The following is a 15,643-nucleotide window of genomic DNA, read 5'->3' on the forward strand; positions in this document are numbered from 1 at the left end:
GGTCCATTTCAGTGCTACGTCACATGCAGGGTGGCAATTTTTTAACTCTCAGTCTGTCTCAGATGAGAGAGCTCCTCTTAAGGTTTCGGCCTTTTCCTCCGCTGGTCGAGGAACCATATGACAACACGGATACGCCCGAGACAAAACAATTGACGCATTTGTACCCGTCACAATTGACTAGCGTCTGTTGAATGAAATGACAAGGCATTGATGTTGCTTAACTCAGGCTGGATAGTGCGAGTGTCATTCCATCTCTCCCTTATCAGCATGTCTTGATACAAATGACGTGGACCGATCCTTTGCTTTTGGTTAGGCTCTAAGGGTTTTATTAGCTCATTCAAAATTGCCAGTCACACCAATTTGAGTCCACCGCCTATGAAAAGAAAGAACGTCTTGATTGGGCCAGACTTGCTAATTACAAATGTAAAATAACAATAGCATAACTAATACCATAATGAATTGACGAGATAAGAGGTTCTACTTTTCTTGCTCAATATCCGGGCGGGTGGTTGTTTGGTTGATGAAATTGATATACCGTGGGGGTCACAAGGAGCGGCCTCCTTTCCTATGTACACTCAAACATAATACAGAAGTTGCATAATGGGACTGATAATGGCTATCCTCGGCGTTATCATCGTTAACGATAGCACCCTCATCATAACTAGCATGCATTTTGAACGATCCAAACCGCCGTCTATCTAATCTGCCTGAGAAGTTTGATGAATCTCGATCTTTTCCACGGTCATATCCGGATTCATGGCGGTGGCTTCTTGAATGGCTTGTGACAGAGCTTCGTCATGATCGATGGGATCTCCGTCGGATTGAATGGTGACCTTTTGTTCCACTCGCGTCTCCACGTCACCATCACGTTCCATGGAATAGGTCGTGGTTTCCACTGTTCTCGACCGGCTGGTGATGGTTTGAGACGACACCACTTCTCCTTCCAATAAATCCCGGTGGTCCTGGTCATCGTCGTCATCGTCGTCGCTGGCATTCTCGTCATCGACGTCCTTTCCGTAGCCAAAATTGGTTTGGACCGGAGGAGCAATGGCTTTACGGGAATCATCCCAAGATGTTTCTTCGGTGGTTTCTTTGTTTTTGGATTCCGACGTGGTAGTTCGCTGAACCGAAAGGGAGGTCAGATTAAATTCATTGTCGCCGTGCATCTCCGCTTGGAGTACGCGACCACTGGCAATACTATGTTTCTTTCCGGTCGCTGGATCCTGATATTGTCTCAATTGGGTGGCACCAGCCGAGAATGTGCCGGAATGGTCTTTGGGGATGCCCGCCTCTCCCACTCCATAGGATTCTGAGTAAGGCTGTGGAGGCTGCGTCGGGGGCTGAAGAGGCTGAAGAGGCTGTAGGGTCTGCGGGGTGAGTGGGATCGGTTGGGGAGATATGGCATGATCCCAATGGGGTTTGGTGACGTCGTGGTTACCGTTGCCGGTATTCGGCGAGTGAATCATCAAGTCCGTCCCCTGGCTATCGGGATTGACGTCATTCATAGGCGATGGTTCCGGATCGTAATCCATGACAAAAGGTGCGGATTTAGGTGGATGAACCCCTCGCTTGTGTTTGTATTTATCACCCAAAGGTGCATTTTTAGGCTCGGTGGGTTTCTCACCCAAGAGATTCATGGACAAGGACCCCTTGGGCAAGGATTTGTAATCCTCATCAGGATTCCCTTTGCGAGGTCGAATGGTCTGGGCTTGATGTTGAGTGCGGCCCGAATAGCGGAATTTGGATCCGAATCGAGGAAATCGGAACTTCTCTTTCGGCTCCGGTGAGAGGAGTCGGAAGAAGCTATGATGCTCAACGCAGATCTTCCAAAGTCGCTTGGCCGCCCGGTGATTGCTCAGCTTGAATCCAATGGTAGATTCGAACTGTTCAAACTCACCAGGACGGAGTTTGATGAAGAAGCCATTGCGTTTGTACGAGATCTTGATGATCTTGGGCCAAGCGAAGCGATTGATCCGCAATCGATCGCGATACACCAAGATGCCCGACGAGCACACGCCCAACATGATATCCACGCCCTCGGAATCTTTGGCGTGATGCAGGCTCACCCCGTACATGGCCAGTTTCTTGGCATTCTCCAAATAATGCAGTTCCGCCTCAGCCGGAGTCTGGCCTTTCAAACTGGATTTGTGGATCTCCATGATTTTTTCCAACAGATCGTCGCTTTGTGAGGGCGCAAAATCGAATTCACGCAGATAATCCACGGTCAACCCGTGCTCAATGGGATCGTAATCGCCCAATTCGCTCTGGACCAAGTACGCGCCCAAGAGGGCATGCGTCACGAACGAACACGGCAATTTGCCGCTTTTGATGTCGCTTTGAATCTGCAGACACATCTGGTATCGCGTCAAATCCTCCTGAAGTTGGGCCGGCTCCGGCGGATAGAACTTGACCTGGAACAACACACGGTCCGTCTCGCCCGTGGCTTTAAGTTGTTTGGTCAGTTTCCGGTCGGCGTGAAGCCACGTCCAGATCTTGTCGTGTCGGTCCAGGACCAGGAAGCCAAAGTAGTCCTTTTCCATGAGGTTCAAGGATTCCGCCACCATGTCCAGCAAGTCTTGGCCGTTTTGCTTGGGATCCACGTCATAGAGGACGTTACCCCCATCCAGGAGGCCCACTTCCACCTTCATGGGGATCGATGACCAGTTATAGCGGCCAATTAACACGGGTCGGGTACGGGTAAGAGAGCAGGAAAACGTCCGAGAATGCGGGCCTCAAGTCCCCGTCTTGTTCACTTTCAAGGTTTGCTCCACTCCAGAAGCCGAGTTTCACTCTTTCAACCAAAAATCTCAGTGTTGCCATAACCAGGCTGGTTTGGAGCCAATTGTAGGGAGGCCTTGGTAGGCCTGCTCTGGCGGATCCGGGGGAGGCAAACTTGGGATGCTACCAATCACCAGAAGGGTATCCTGTCGTTATTGGAATGGATACCATACAATGTCAAATGTGTCGTGAACGAACGAAAGTGAACCGCTTCTACAGTATGAATTGTGAAAAATACCCAAAAGCTATTAATCTCGATTCAGATTACTTATTCAGGCTGGAGAGGGCCAATTTGGACGATAGGAAGTATGTCCTACTAATGCCATGTTCGAGGAAATGTCGATTCGTTACCATTAATGGTGGCTACAAATCCCCACCAAGTCATCTCAAGCCAAACTCCATTGGAGGTTGAAGTGCTCAGAGGTCATTGTTTTTCACTTCATCTCTGGCGAAATGATGAATCTATGATATCATTAGTACGAAATGGGTCATACATTGAGATCGATGCGGTCAGTTCAATTTGGTATGTTGTCCAGAGAGGCCTCGCCGCTTTATTCATGGACGGACCGGGGAAACCCTCCTTGGCTGGGCTCCAATCGTCTATTTCGGCAAGCCTGTGGTCCCCTCCCTTTCCATGACGATCTGATCAAGACGGACGGAGAGAATGGCTTCCTTTGCATTTGGTTTGTTAGGATGAGAGACTTCGGGATAGACCTGCCTGGCTTTCCAGGCTGACAAAAACGACAAAAACCCAGAACGACAGAGACGGATCGCGGAGCGGAAAGGAGAAAGAGAAGCCAAGACAGATCGAACTCAAGGAAAACTCCAAACAAGTGTATCCCAAAGTCATATTGAAAAGACTTTTGGGGGGGGAACAATTTGAAAATCTCTTGGACGTGGCGTTCATAGCATGCTTGAGATTTGTTTAACGAGACACACTTTTTGCAGTATTTGCTGGACGAAAAGGTGGGCTAGAACGGTTGAGACTGGGTGACAAGTGCATATGAATCAGTCATGGTCACAGTTGAACAACCCTGGGCACACCCACATTCCATTCAGCAAACCATGCCGCTCAGATGAGGATTCTTGGCAACGGCTGATCTCAAATCCAGCGTTGCATTCAAATACACCAAAGAATTATAGATAGCTTCATCTCGACCAGTGTGTTCCAGAAAAGCATAGGTGGGCATCTTACATGATGAACATAGAGATCATCTAAATCAAAGGTGCTTACCGACAATTCGTATCAAACTGATAATTCGGACCAGCGTAAAGCCATCTATGACGGTTTCGTTCCGGTCTTGATGCCTATTTTAGGGATCTCCACAAGACATTGGCAAACCCTTTAAGAATAAAATTGAAGGGCAGATGCCCGAGAATCCAGTAGAGAGTAATACAGTAAAACCGGTCCATAGGCACTCCCAGAAAGCGGCTTTTTTTGAAGAGTTGTGCTACAGGAAATTAAAAACTGTACTGTATTGCACGGTTTCGGAAACCTATTCATTGGTAAACTAATTCAAATTCATGAGAAGCATGAAGAGATGAAAATTTGAAATTAATGTGTAGCTTGATTATGAATAGTGCAATAGGATGCTTTGCTTTAACGAATTTGAACTAATGCAAACTCTAAAGCCAGGAATTCATTCACATTCTGTAACACAATTTTTTGTGCTATTTAATCTCAACCGACCTAAAAGTAATTCAAAAAGGACACATTGAATTTGAAAAACTTGACAGACTATGTAATGATAATAATTCATATCAATGCCAACCTTTCTAATCTCTTCAAACTACTGAACAACAAAGAAAACCACTATTGCTCAGATTTGGTCAGACAGAGTGAGAGGCTGCAATCTTATGAAGAGGGTGGTAGTTCTAAAAACTGCAAATTGACCACCAGTACTTGAGAATAATAGTAAAAAATAAAGAATTGGATAAAGAAGCTTCAAAATGAATTCCGCTGACAGGGCCTGATATCTCCTATGTGGAGTAGCCCTGTTGTCCAAAAATTGGTTCAGACTAGTTCAGACAATAAAGCACCAGGTCGCAACACACAGATAATTAATCTGATAGGGATCATGACACGGCTTATCGGAATTGGACAAATTGATGATAGGCTTTGTTGGTGAGGCGATATTCAACTTTGTCGCCAAAACTTTAATGAATGAATCAACCCAAAAATAACGTGACAAAATTTGGTACTAATATGGACTGCAATAGAAGGGGGGAAATCATGCACTTTTTGAAAGGCATTGAAAAAAGTGTTTCTTCATCCGTCAATTCGAAGTGACCACAAATCCGTTGATTTGTATACCCCTGCAGCAAAAAGTACTTGTTTAATGATTCCTCGCCCACCTATGGATATGACCGTCCAAACCAAAGGATCCATGGGTCTTTGTGAGCAAGAGTGTGTTTGATAATCAGCCACGGTGCACTCCGAACAGGGGACTTGTTCAAGCTAGGCCTCCCCTACCTGACATTTACCTGGGCTGAGCTCACCAAATTCAAAGAACAAAGTAAACTCTGGACGAACAAAATTATCAAGCTGTCGACCAAACCTGTATTGAGGGCGATTCTCTTGCCTCCATCACACAATCGTCGAAAAAAAGCCGTTGAATATGCCGATGAGGAAGCGAATGTTTTGTCGATACGCTTAAGAATCCTGTTCTTCACATATTTTATAAATGATTTTGCAAGGGCTAGAATTCAAGTAAGATTGCTAAAAGGGAGTTTGTTAGAGATTCCCAACGGCGAACTCAGGTCCAAAACGAGAACATATTTCTTTGTGACGAAGAAGGCTGCAAGGTTTCGACTTCTTTCGGCCGCTTTAGCAGACGGACACAATACTTTCTCTGCGTTCTTTCGTGCCGACCTTGACAGTTGACATCGAGTACTCAGAATGAAGGTTTAAGCAAACAAGGCTGAATGCTCACGTAAGAAAAAAAAGTTGCCCGCTTTATATTGATAACTCTATTTACATTTCGAAGGTTGTCCCTTGTGATCTACGTACCTCCATATACTTCGATTGCACCACCAGTTGGCAAATAAAAGTCAACCAAATTAGAGCGGTGGACACCGGTGAACTTTAAGGTACATACCAAAGTTCAGTCTCTATCTCGTACACAAAATATATTTCCAGATGTCACAGGGAATTCTTTCAAAATGCCACAAGAAAGATATGATCAAACCAGATCCTAGTTTGTCGATGAGGAGAACCTCCTAAGAGGCAAAAAGCACTCCTAGTTCATAAAAAATACATTTTGAAGGGGTTTGAATAATTTGTTGATCGCAATCTGTACGACCTTTGGTGGCAAAATGAATTGGCGTTGTTGGGTGTAGCAATTGCCTTATGTATTAAATAGCAACATTTCACCCACTCGCATTGTTTTCTTTGGTTTATGAAGATTAAATGCTTAAGGAGATAAGCGATGGTACGAAAACGCACAATAACATTCGTTGATTTTCCGGTATTTATCCTTGTCAAAGGTCAATACACCTTGGATTTCAAAAAGAACCTTCAACAAGTTTTCCATTCAAGGCTAGACTTTTTCCAACACAATACCATCCCATTCTTCTCTCATGTTAATAACTAAATCGGCTTATTGGTGTTCCAGTACTGCATCATTTCCACAGAATGTAGCTCAAATTCAAATAAGGTCTTCTGAAGTTGAAAACCCACCAATGATCAATCGTCGAGCCAGTTTTGGTGGGCCTGGTCTGGCACCCTCCATCTAAACGCACGTACTGCTACTACTTGGTAAGTAAGGGTAAGCACTAAGCACTATGCGAGGCAGCAAAGTATCAGCAGGCTACAGTCCCGTTACACAATACATAACGATCAGATCAGGATCTTGTTTGATGCTAGTCTCTAACGTTCTTGTATGAAAAAATTGAAACACAGACACGGGTAGAATTGAAATCCTCGAGAATATATATATATTAAATCTTTGATATTATCTTATAGGTAAATAAATAACCTTTAATGCCCAAAATCAAATATTGTTGTTTGATCTTACTTCGACAGCGTGGTAAAAATTGGCAGTCTTGAGTTGAGAGATACACCATGATGGTTTTTATGGTTGTTGTTGTTGCTGTTGCTGTTATTGTTTCTGTAGTAGTGGTTCCTGTTACTATTATGGTCTTGATTCTGATTGAATGATAGATCCAGAACGTCCCCATCGGACAACTCGAGGGAGGGCGAAGATTTGGTGGAACTCCCACTGATACTGCCCACATCAGAGGCGTTACGAGAACGCTGGAAGGAGAACATGGGTAGGGGAGGCATCTCCTCGGTGTTGGTGTTGTTCATGTTCAGAGAAGTGGGGGCTTGTCGCTCCTTGAGCTCCTCCAAGTTGTGAATGAAATGACATCTGGGACCATAGGGGCAGAACCCAACTGAGTGATACGTTCGGCACAGATCTGTCTTGTACTTGGGGTGTCGGTTAATGTTTCTCAACTCTTTTTCCCCGTGAGCAAATTGACATTTTTCGCCGTATTTGCAGACCCCACTCTCTTGGAAGGGTCGACACAATTCGGTTTTGTAGCGACTGGCATTGACCTTTGAAGTTGGTTGTGGTGATGTGGAAGTGTTCTTTCGTTCGTCTAAAATAGTTTGAGCAAGCTTCTCAACACCTCTCTCATTGAAATGATGCAGACCGAGCTTTGACTGTTTCTGAGAGCCTTGGTAAGACCCGTAATGGTCAGAAACCTCGAAGCGGTCATCGAAGAGGGTTGACTCGAAGATGTCACGGAAACTGTCGTTTGAAACCTGCAAGGAACAACACAAGCCAACATGGATTAATCAGAGCAGTAGTATTTAGACGACTAAAACGACCACTAAAACGTTGGTCGCAATCACTTAGTAGCTCTTGAACACAAAGTTGAAATCCAGTCAATTGTGGACGTACACAAGTATTTGACTATGTTGAGCACAACGTACCTTTCCGAACATGTTAATGCTTTATTGAGCCGCAATCCTAATAGAGGAGCCGGCAACAAGCTCAACGAAGTCACCAAATAGAACTGACTCACACGTGTAGTGCGATCAACATAATAACTTAGACTAACCTTGAAAACTCGAGGCCACCTTAGCGGATTCACCAATCAGAAGCCGAGACCTTGTTACCTCTCAACGAAGAAGTTGCTCAAGCCAAGGTCATTGAGACAAAGTACTTGTTTCATGATAACGTGAATCTTCTCGCCACCAATTCTCTAAACTCGGGCGCACGAGCAATACACAAAGATCCAGCCTGAACGAACACACGAGGAGCGAACGATCGAACGACGTATTACTCCATCCCTCCAGTACGAAGGCCCCACCAGCTTCTGCGAGTTGAAGGGCGGATGCGCGTGAACGACTCCCTCGTTCGGGTAAAAAAAAACACGCCTACAGTACTACAGATCTCGCGTACTCATACTCATCCTAGGCCACGAGCAAAAACACACATTCACATGGACGGAGACGGCACACATACCTTACACGTTCACGGTGAGCTCAAGGCAGGCTGCAAAAACTCGTTGAAAAGAGCAACAAATGCCGCTGTCCGATCTGAGCAGGCAGCACGCACAATCCACAATCCCAACGCTTCTGGCTCAACTCACCATACCACATTAGGCCTGGAGTTTTATAAATCTCGGAAATGAACCCAACAAAACTTGAACAGCCTCATGTTCATCCAATGATGTTGTATAAGTATGTCTTCTTGTTTGCGTAAAGCTGAGCAATGATCAAGTACGGGGTTTGCTCTTATTTACAGCGATTTTGCATAGATTTTTATTATCATTCAAGAGACCTTAGTATTGCTCGGTCCTCTTTTGTTACTTTAAGCTTTGTTGTGTCATACAGTGAATATCAATGAGGATAAAAAGACGAAACAAATACAATTACAGACTCAAAGAATATGTTGATCAACTACAGGTGGATTAAACACTAATCCAATTGCTCGTCAGCTGTAAGAATTATCATTGTCTCGAGAACAACGAAGTTCAAATAAAGATATTTATTTATAACAATTATCTATATCTGGCTTGAAGGCCTTGAGCGAATCAACCACCTTTCAGTCCTGACGAAGGCTGCAAGGCAAATATTGCATTTAGAAGAAGCTAGAAAAGGAACTGATGTCACACATATTGTACTAACATGATATTGAAGGATTGGAGCAGGCAAGATATTTCAAAACATAACTTTTCAATAGAACCTCCGAAGAAAACTAGACTTTTCATTTAAAACAAAATGCAGTATATTTGATAAAGTTTTGAAAAAGTGGTTAAATTTCAGTTTTATGATAAAATATGAAAATTCAATTATGGGTTAAAATAAAATCTTAGTACACCAGTTGGTGTTTTCAACATTAGTTTTTCGGTGTTACAACTGAGCCTAATTGACAATGCCTTGACCATTAAAACTAAATCTTCTCCACACCCTGCAAGAAATGATTAGAATATTACATATTTGTTTGTTTGTATGGAATGACTTCTAGTATTACCACCAAAGTAAAAGCAAAGTAAACATTAGAAAAGGACTTCATCAAATGACCTTTTACAATGTTCCACACTGCCATTTCAGTTTTCGGCCAGCTTTTCACAACACTACACGTCTTGGTATCAAATTTCAGTCAAACTAAGCGCCAATATAACCACTTGTTCTCTTTTTCGATGATTTCTTGAACCAGGGTCAGTTGTGTTTGCACTAGCAATAAGGGCCCTCGTTTGCAACGTCAGACAGCCCAAATAAAACGGGAAGACGCGCGGTAGATTGCTAAATAAACTGCTCTTGCCTTGCCTTGAACGCAATTTCTTTTCCGGACAATATGTGACCCGGGGCACTAATTATAAATCAGATTTTGATAGAATTAGCCAAAAACAACACAAACACATTATAATTCAATAAAAAGGAATCCGCCCAATCGGCCATTTATTTCGCAGAGGCTGAATGACAAAGCGCCCTCTGAAGTGCAGAACGTAAAACATATTTCGCGCAGCGTAAGGGGGCTATGGCCGACTCAGAGTCTGGTTGAAATCAAAAAGTTATGACGTCATGATATCTGATTTAGTGTTAACAAATAATCAAACGAGAAGAAATGTACGAACAATGTTTTTCCTTGCTTGGTTGCCATATATATGAAATATTGGACGTAAATACTCTTGCGCATGTTCGCTGTGAGCTTTGTCTTATAATTCAGGTGTCTCACCTTTATTATTTGGAAATACCAATGTTTGGGACCGTCAAGCCAATAGACTAGCTGAATTGGGTGCAATATTCATCCAAGACAATGAGTGCCCCGGCAATACACAGGAATTAAGAAGACAGAGATGATTTGTGCCCACCCGCTCAAAAAGCATCCCATGACTTGGTTCCGATACCACAATCGGATGGGCCAAAATCCAATAAAAGAAAGGACAGATCTCAGTCTTACTTTCAACCATTAATTTCATGTCATCATTTTCGATTCTGGCGGGACAGGGATCGCAGCCTCAGCCATACCCCTCATCGGTGACTTTAGATAAGAGAATGGTAAAGTGCTCAATAGCTTCCAATAGTGCGAGATTCGACACCTTGCTTGGATGTTACTTGAAGGAACCGTAAAGGAAACCACTTTGAATATGCTCTAAAGAGCGTTTTTCTATCATGCCATAGATGCTATTTTCGAACTTGATACTCTTTGGAAATCCTTCATCGACGATAATCTCTTCTTTCGATACAACCCGCAAAGACATTTCTTTCCAAAATACCTTGTTTTTTGCCCTAACCTTGAGGCGCTGACATACGTTGTATTAAATTCTGTTTGACAACCTCTGTTGTCCGGCCACATGATAAAAACTCCGTTTTAACATTTGGGCTCAGATTTCGGGTTGGCTGCTCCGGCCGACATCAAGACATACAGGGCCGCCGATCACAACTTGTACAGTTTTTTTTAATTTCTTACAATTTGCATTGTAAAAGGTTTAAAGATAAAATATTTGATGTTTCGAGGAGCCATGGTTCTGCTTTGTAAAAAAGGTATCCATTTTCAGTTGACAAAGCACATCACAACATGTCGGAAATGAACAAAATTGGCAAAGGGTGTCGAACGTGCATCGTGCCGGAAAGGGATGAATTTGGAGTTTTAGTGATTTCCATTCTTTTCTTATCGCCGGCAGTAAAAAAGCGAAATGGGTCGTTTGGTCAGGTTGCGGCTGCTCTGACAAGTTTGGGCCGAAAAGAGTTTATTATATTTATTAGCCCACAGATGACGATGCCTGGAGAGTGACTTGAATTGGTTTGGATTTGGGATCCATGTAAACTCAATGTTTTGGAACAGAATTGAAGGTTCAAAATTAACTGCAATGGTGCTCTGGCCTCACTGATGCACTCATTCAATACAGGGCACTAGGATTGCGTGCAAAGAGAATGAAACTATGTAAGACCAGTTTTAAATAAATGGAACAGGCCAAGCTGGAATTTTTCTAAAATGTCTGTAAAATGTGACAAGCACCACCCACTATCTATGTGAATTAACTTGAATGAAGTTTTACTCACTTCTTAAACTTAGAATAGTATTATAGCTAATCAAAAATCATTGACCATTGCTACATGAGCAAACATATTCAAAGACCTTTGCCTTAGGAACGAGGTGAACAAAGCCTTTTTCATAAATCCACAGGGCTTTATTGTATGGCTGTTGCGTGTGTACACATGTATGTCTTGTTATATTGAAAGTAACAAAGGTGGGGCTTCATGAAAACTGTCAGAGTGTGCATCAAAACCATCCATCCAACGTAATGCCACGTTTTTTGTAATCACGCAACTAAAGTACCAAAATCGGACTCGGGAAGTCCGTTTGAGTTACCTCCTCACCACCAGAAAAAAGGATAAAAGACTTGAGAGGTGCTCCAGAGCATTGACGTGGATCAAGCACCACCCATCCACCGTGAAGATTTTTACTGTGGACCAGGTTTGCAAGTCTTGCAATCGCCAAAATGACCACTGCTTGACAGTCAGCAGAGAGGGTCAAGGGGGTATTCAGGACAAAGCACTGAAGCACCAGGCACAGGTTATGGTTCTTGAGGTTGTGGGGTCTGACGGGACAAAGATGCCACTTTGCTTCTTTGGGCTTTGGAAGAAAATTGATCAGCATGTGAACTACAAGGTACTCAGGTACCACATCTTGCCCTGGCTGAAGGCCAACTACCCAGGCCAACAACTACATTTGGACCCAAGACAGGGCACCATGCCACACGCCCATCAAGGAACAGAAATTGTGCAAGGACAACTTTGCGGACTTCATGGATGAGACTGAATGCCCTTACCTTCATCATCTAATAGTGGAGTGTCTAATGGCGTCGACCCAAAGGTCATTGAGCCAAATTTCATTTCATTCATTGCCATGTTACTCGCAGCAACCCAAGAGTAGATTTGGTCTAAGACCTCTTAACAGACAACCGGAATTCTGACCATTCCTACCAACTGTCAATCTTGCATATCAGCATAGCAAGAGATACTGACATTACCACTACCAAGCTTCTGAAGCGGAGCAATGAAGATGATGGGGAGGAGAGGACCCAAAATGGAGCCCTGAGGAACACCCGACTTGATATCATGTTTGTCACTAATGGTGCACTAAGATGACACTTGTTTTGACACATATTGTGATCACATATTCGACAAGAAGTTGGCAATGTGACACAAATCGATATTCAGAGAATTTACACACACCAGTACTACACAGAAGACTATCGGTATCAAATATACTGGGCCTTGACGTGATTACTGGTTCTCAATAATGGCGTGCGATCAGGTGACAAAGTTAGGAGTATTAGTTGACCAAAATGAAAAGTTCCATTGGTTTCATTTGTCAGTCTATGACAACGTTTCCTGCCGCCATTACAATGCTGAGTGACTTAATTCAGAAAATACAAGAGGGCAAATTGTTTCATTTTTCTGATACTAAAAATAAACTCGTTTGGTAAAACCAAAGCATCTGATTTATTTCATCGCTGGTCATGCTGGTTTAAATGGGAGCTCTGTGTCGGTCAATTGTTAAACTCCAAGGGAGACCATATCTGACCACTCAAAGTTATGTCAAAATGCATTTTGTTTCTTCAAATTTCCAACATATCTCGCAAATGCCGTTAGTTTGAACACATTCAAACTTGAATTTTAGTCATTGAATAATTTCACCCCAAACAGGATTGAGGATTGTGAAAAAATACCGATTGCAATTGTATCCCTAAGGTCACGCTTCATCTTGCGTTGGGCAATTGCGCTGACCTTGCCTCAGAATTGTTTCACATATCGCAGAAAATTGGAGCAGGTTCCAAATCAAATATGTGGCCATTTGTTCGAGAATATGTCACGTGAAAGCCGTATGTGACCACAATATGTGTCAAAACAAGTGTCGTCTAAATGCACCATACAGGATCCCTCAACCTTAACCAATTGTTTCCTACCATAAATGAAACTTCCTAACCAATTGAGAACCTTACCTTGGATCCCAATCTCATGAAACCTATTAACTAAAAGGCCATGATCTACCTTGTCAAAGGCCTAGGCAAAGTCAAGATAGACAACATCAACTGACGCGTGCCTTTCCAGTCCCTCAATGACCTGCTCTAAATGCTCAATCAGTTGGGTAACCTTGCCAAACTGTGCTGGGAGCCCATACTGGCTAGGAGGAAGGACTTCATTGACCTCAAGAAATTCAACAAGTTTGAACTTCATGATCTTCTCAAACACCTTGGCAATATTCGAAGTGAGAGTAATTGGCCTACAGTTACTAGGGAGCAACTTATCTCCCCCTTTGAAAATTGGAACATGAGCTAGCTTCAGAGAAGAGGGAAACTTGCCCTGATCCAAGATGCAGCGCATCAAGTACGAGAAAACAGAAGCAAGAACCAGTGAGCATCTCATCAGAAACTGAGATGTCACACCATCAGGGCCAGGAGAGCTAAAGAGTCTCAAGTCCCTGATGGCCGATCTGTGACTACAAGATCATCAAAGTGCTCGACTTGACAAGCCTTGCCAATCTCAACAAACTCATCAATAGAGCAATGGGCTGTTGCTCCTCAACTCATTGGAGTTGAAAACCCACTAGAGAACTGATCTCCAAGTATGTTGGCCATGGACTCTACATTGTCTATGGCTTCCCCATTGACCTCAAAGGGCCCTACAGGGTGTTTCATCTTTCTCTTGCTCTTCTCTTGTGTGCTTTTGAGGTTAAACTAACGGGATTTTAATACACCAAATAGAGTTGCTCTTTTTGACACAAAAAGACATCTTCAAAAGCCTTGAGTTCATAACTCAAGCTTATCTCACATTTAGAGGATTGTGTAAAGTGAATTTGATGAGGAACCTTGCAATACTTTTAGCATGTCTTGCACTCCTTGCCTTATGGCATTGAGGGTTGCTTTCTATTTGAACTTTGAAGTAAGAGAGATAAGTAAATGAATAGCCTTATAACCAGACCTCGGAAAACGTGGAAAAATTCAGCAAAATAGGTAACTGAAAGTTAGAAATTTATTCTTCAAGAGTTAGCAAAATGAACCATTAAAAGCGAAAAACAGTAAAATTTCAAAAGGGTTTAAAACCTCGTAACGTTTGGAAAAAGATAAAAAGTCGTAAAATTTGTCAAATACGTGCTGAAAAAATAGCTTAATTTTTCTCACTTATTGAACCAATACATAAAACAGAAAAATAACATTTAGCGAGAGAAATACAACTGATCATTAAAATATCTTCATTTGTAAGGCTTAGACGTCGCTCTGAAAGCATCTAATTGTAGCTTGAGAATGAGCGTTCTACAAAAACGCTTACGAGGGACCAAACTTTCATTAGGGTTGGAAAAAACAAGCAAGGAAGCAAGGTATCATAATATTTTTTGTCAATGAAGATAGAGTTCTTTAGGATTTAGTATGTGGTGACCATTTTTATTTCAAGCTCTTCCAAAATGGTGCTCATATTTATAATAACCTTCCAAGGTTGCTTTCTATTTTTGCCATGGAAAACACGGTGACGGCAACCTAAAAAATTCAATCCCGGCCATACCTAGCAAATGAGCATGAAAAACGCAAAAAAAGTTACAAAAAGGTATTTTTCCCTAAAAACGACGTGTTACGTAATTTGTACTAAATTTGGCTTATTATGGCAAAACCTAGCTTTTAGCTTTATTTTGCTCAGGCTGCTTATAAAAAATCTATTTCTTGGTATTCTAAATGTTTTGGCAAATATTTTAATGCCTGATTCTACCCGTAGCATGTTTAATTGTCAAAGTTTGTATTAAAGTATCAAAAGTATTTGTGTGCACATTTTAGTATTTTTAGACAAACTTGGACACCTTTGGACACATGGGGAGAACTGGGACACCTCGGGGCACTTTGGGACCCTCTTATTTTTGCAGTAATGGACATGGGTGGGCAACTATGGTAACGAAGGAAATGTTCTCCCTGTTCAAAACTCTTCAGATATGTAAATTTTCGAAGAATTATTTTGGACCACTCAAACTGCACATAGCTCTACAATCAATTAAGATTTTAAGGAAATCAATGAGGCCACAAGAATGCAGTTTTTATTCAGTTGCGGCCTAGTCCTCAAGAGAAGCCCAAATCTATAAGATTGCTTGTTGTTTGTACTTCCTTCATGATTCAAGAGAAAAGACAGCTATGTCAGATCATTACACTCAAAGTTGTTTTCCATCATTTTGCTGACTAGAAAAATGCCAAGATGTGTTTAGGTATTTCAGTCAAAACTTAATAAGGCACTGCGGCACTGCGCAGAATAATCAGTTCATTTTTCTAAATCAAGGTTTAGCGTGATGCCACAAGATATTGCGTGTCACAACAGTTTCGTTGGAGAGACATCGATCAGGGAATATAACTTGATCGTGTACAT

General features: G+C 42.4%; 2 protein-coding genes across 2 annotated transcripts; both read right to left on the minus strand.

Moving 5' to 3' along the window:
• Positions 1 to 298: 298 nt before the first annotated feature.
• On the minus strand, positions 299 to 2,818 carry LOC131884327 (protein 4.1 homolog). The gene has a single exon (XM_059232069.1). It carries the CDS (start codon positions 2,646 to 2,648, stop codon positions 699 to 701), a length of 1,950 nt encoding a protein of 649 aa, XP_059088052.1. The 5' UTR covers positions 2,649 to 2,818; the 3' UTR covers positions 299 to 698.
• A 3,868-nt stretch (positions 2,819 to 6,686) lies between these two features.
• LOC131883213 (protein TIS11-like) lies at positions 6,687 to 7,856 on the minus strand. The gene is made up of 2 exons (XM_059230608.1): positions 7,718 to 7,856; positions 6,687 to 7,546 (listed from the first exon to the last, which is right to left on the minus strand). The coding sequence occupies exons 1-2, from the start codon at positions 7,727 to 7,729 to the stop codon at positions 6,791 to 6,793; spliced, it is 768 nt and encodes a 255-aa protein (XP_059086591.1). The 5' UTR covers positions 7,730 to 7,856; the 3' UTR covers positions 6,687 to 6,790.
• Between the last annotated feature and the right edge of the window lie 7,787 nt (positions 7,857 to 15,643).

This window comes from Tigriopus californicus, chromosome 7 (assembly GCF_007210705.1).
Source record: "Tigriopus californicus strain San Diego chromosome 7, Tcal_SD_v2.1, whole genome shotgun sequence".
NCBI classification, from domain to species: Eukaryota; Metazoa; Arthropoda; class Copepoda; order Harpacticoida; family Harpacticidae; genus Tigriopus; species Tigriopus californicus.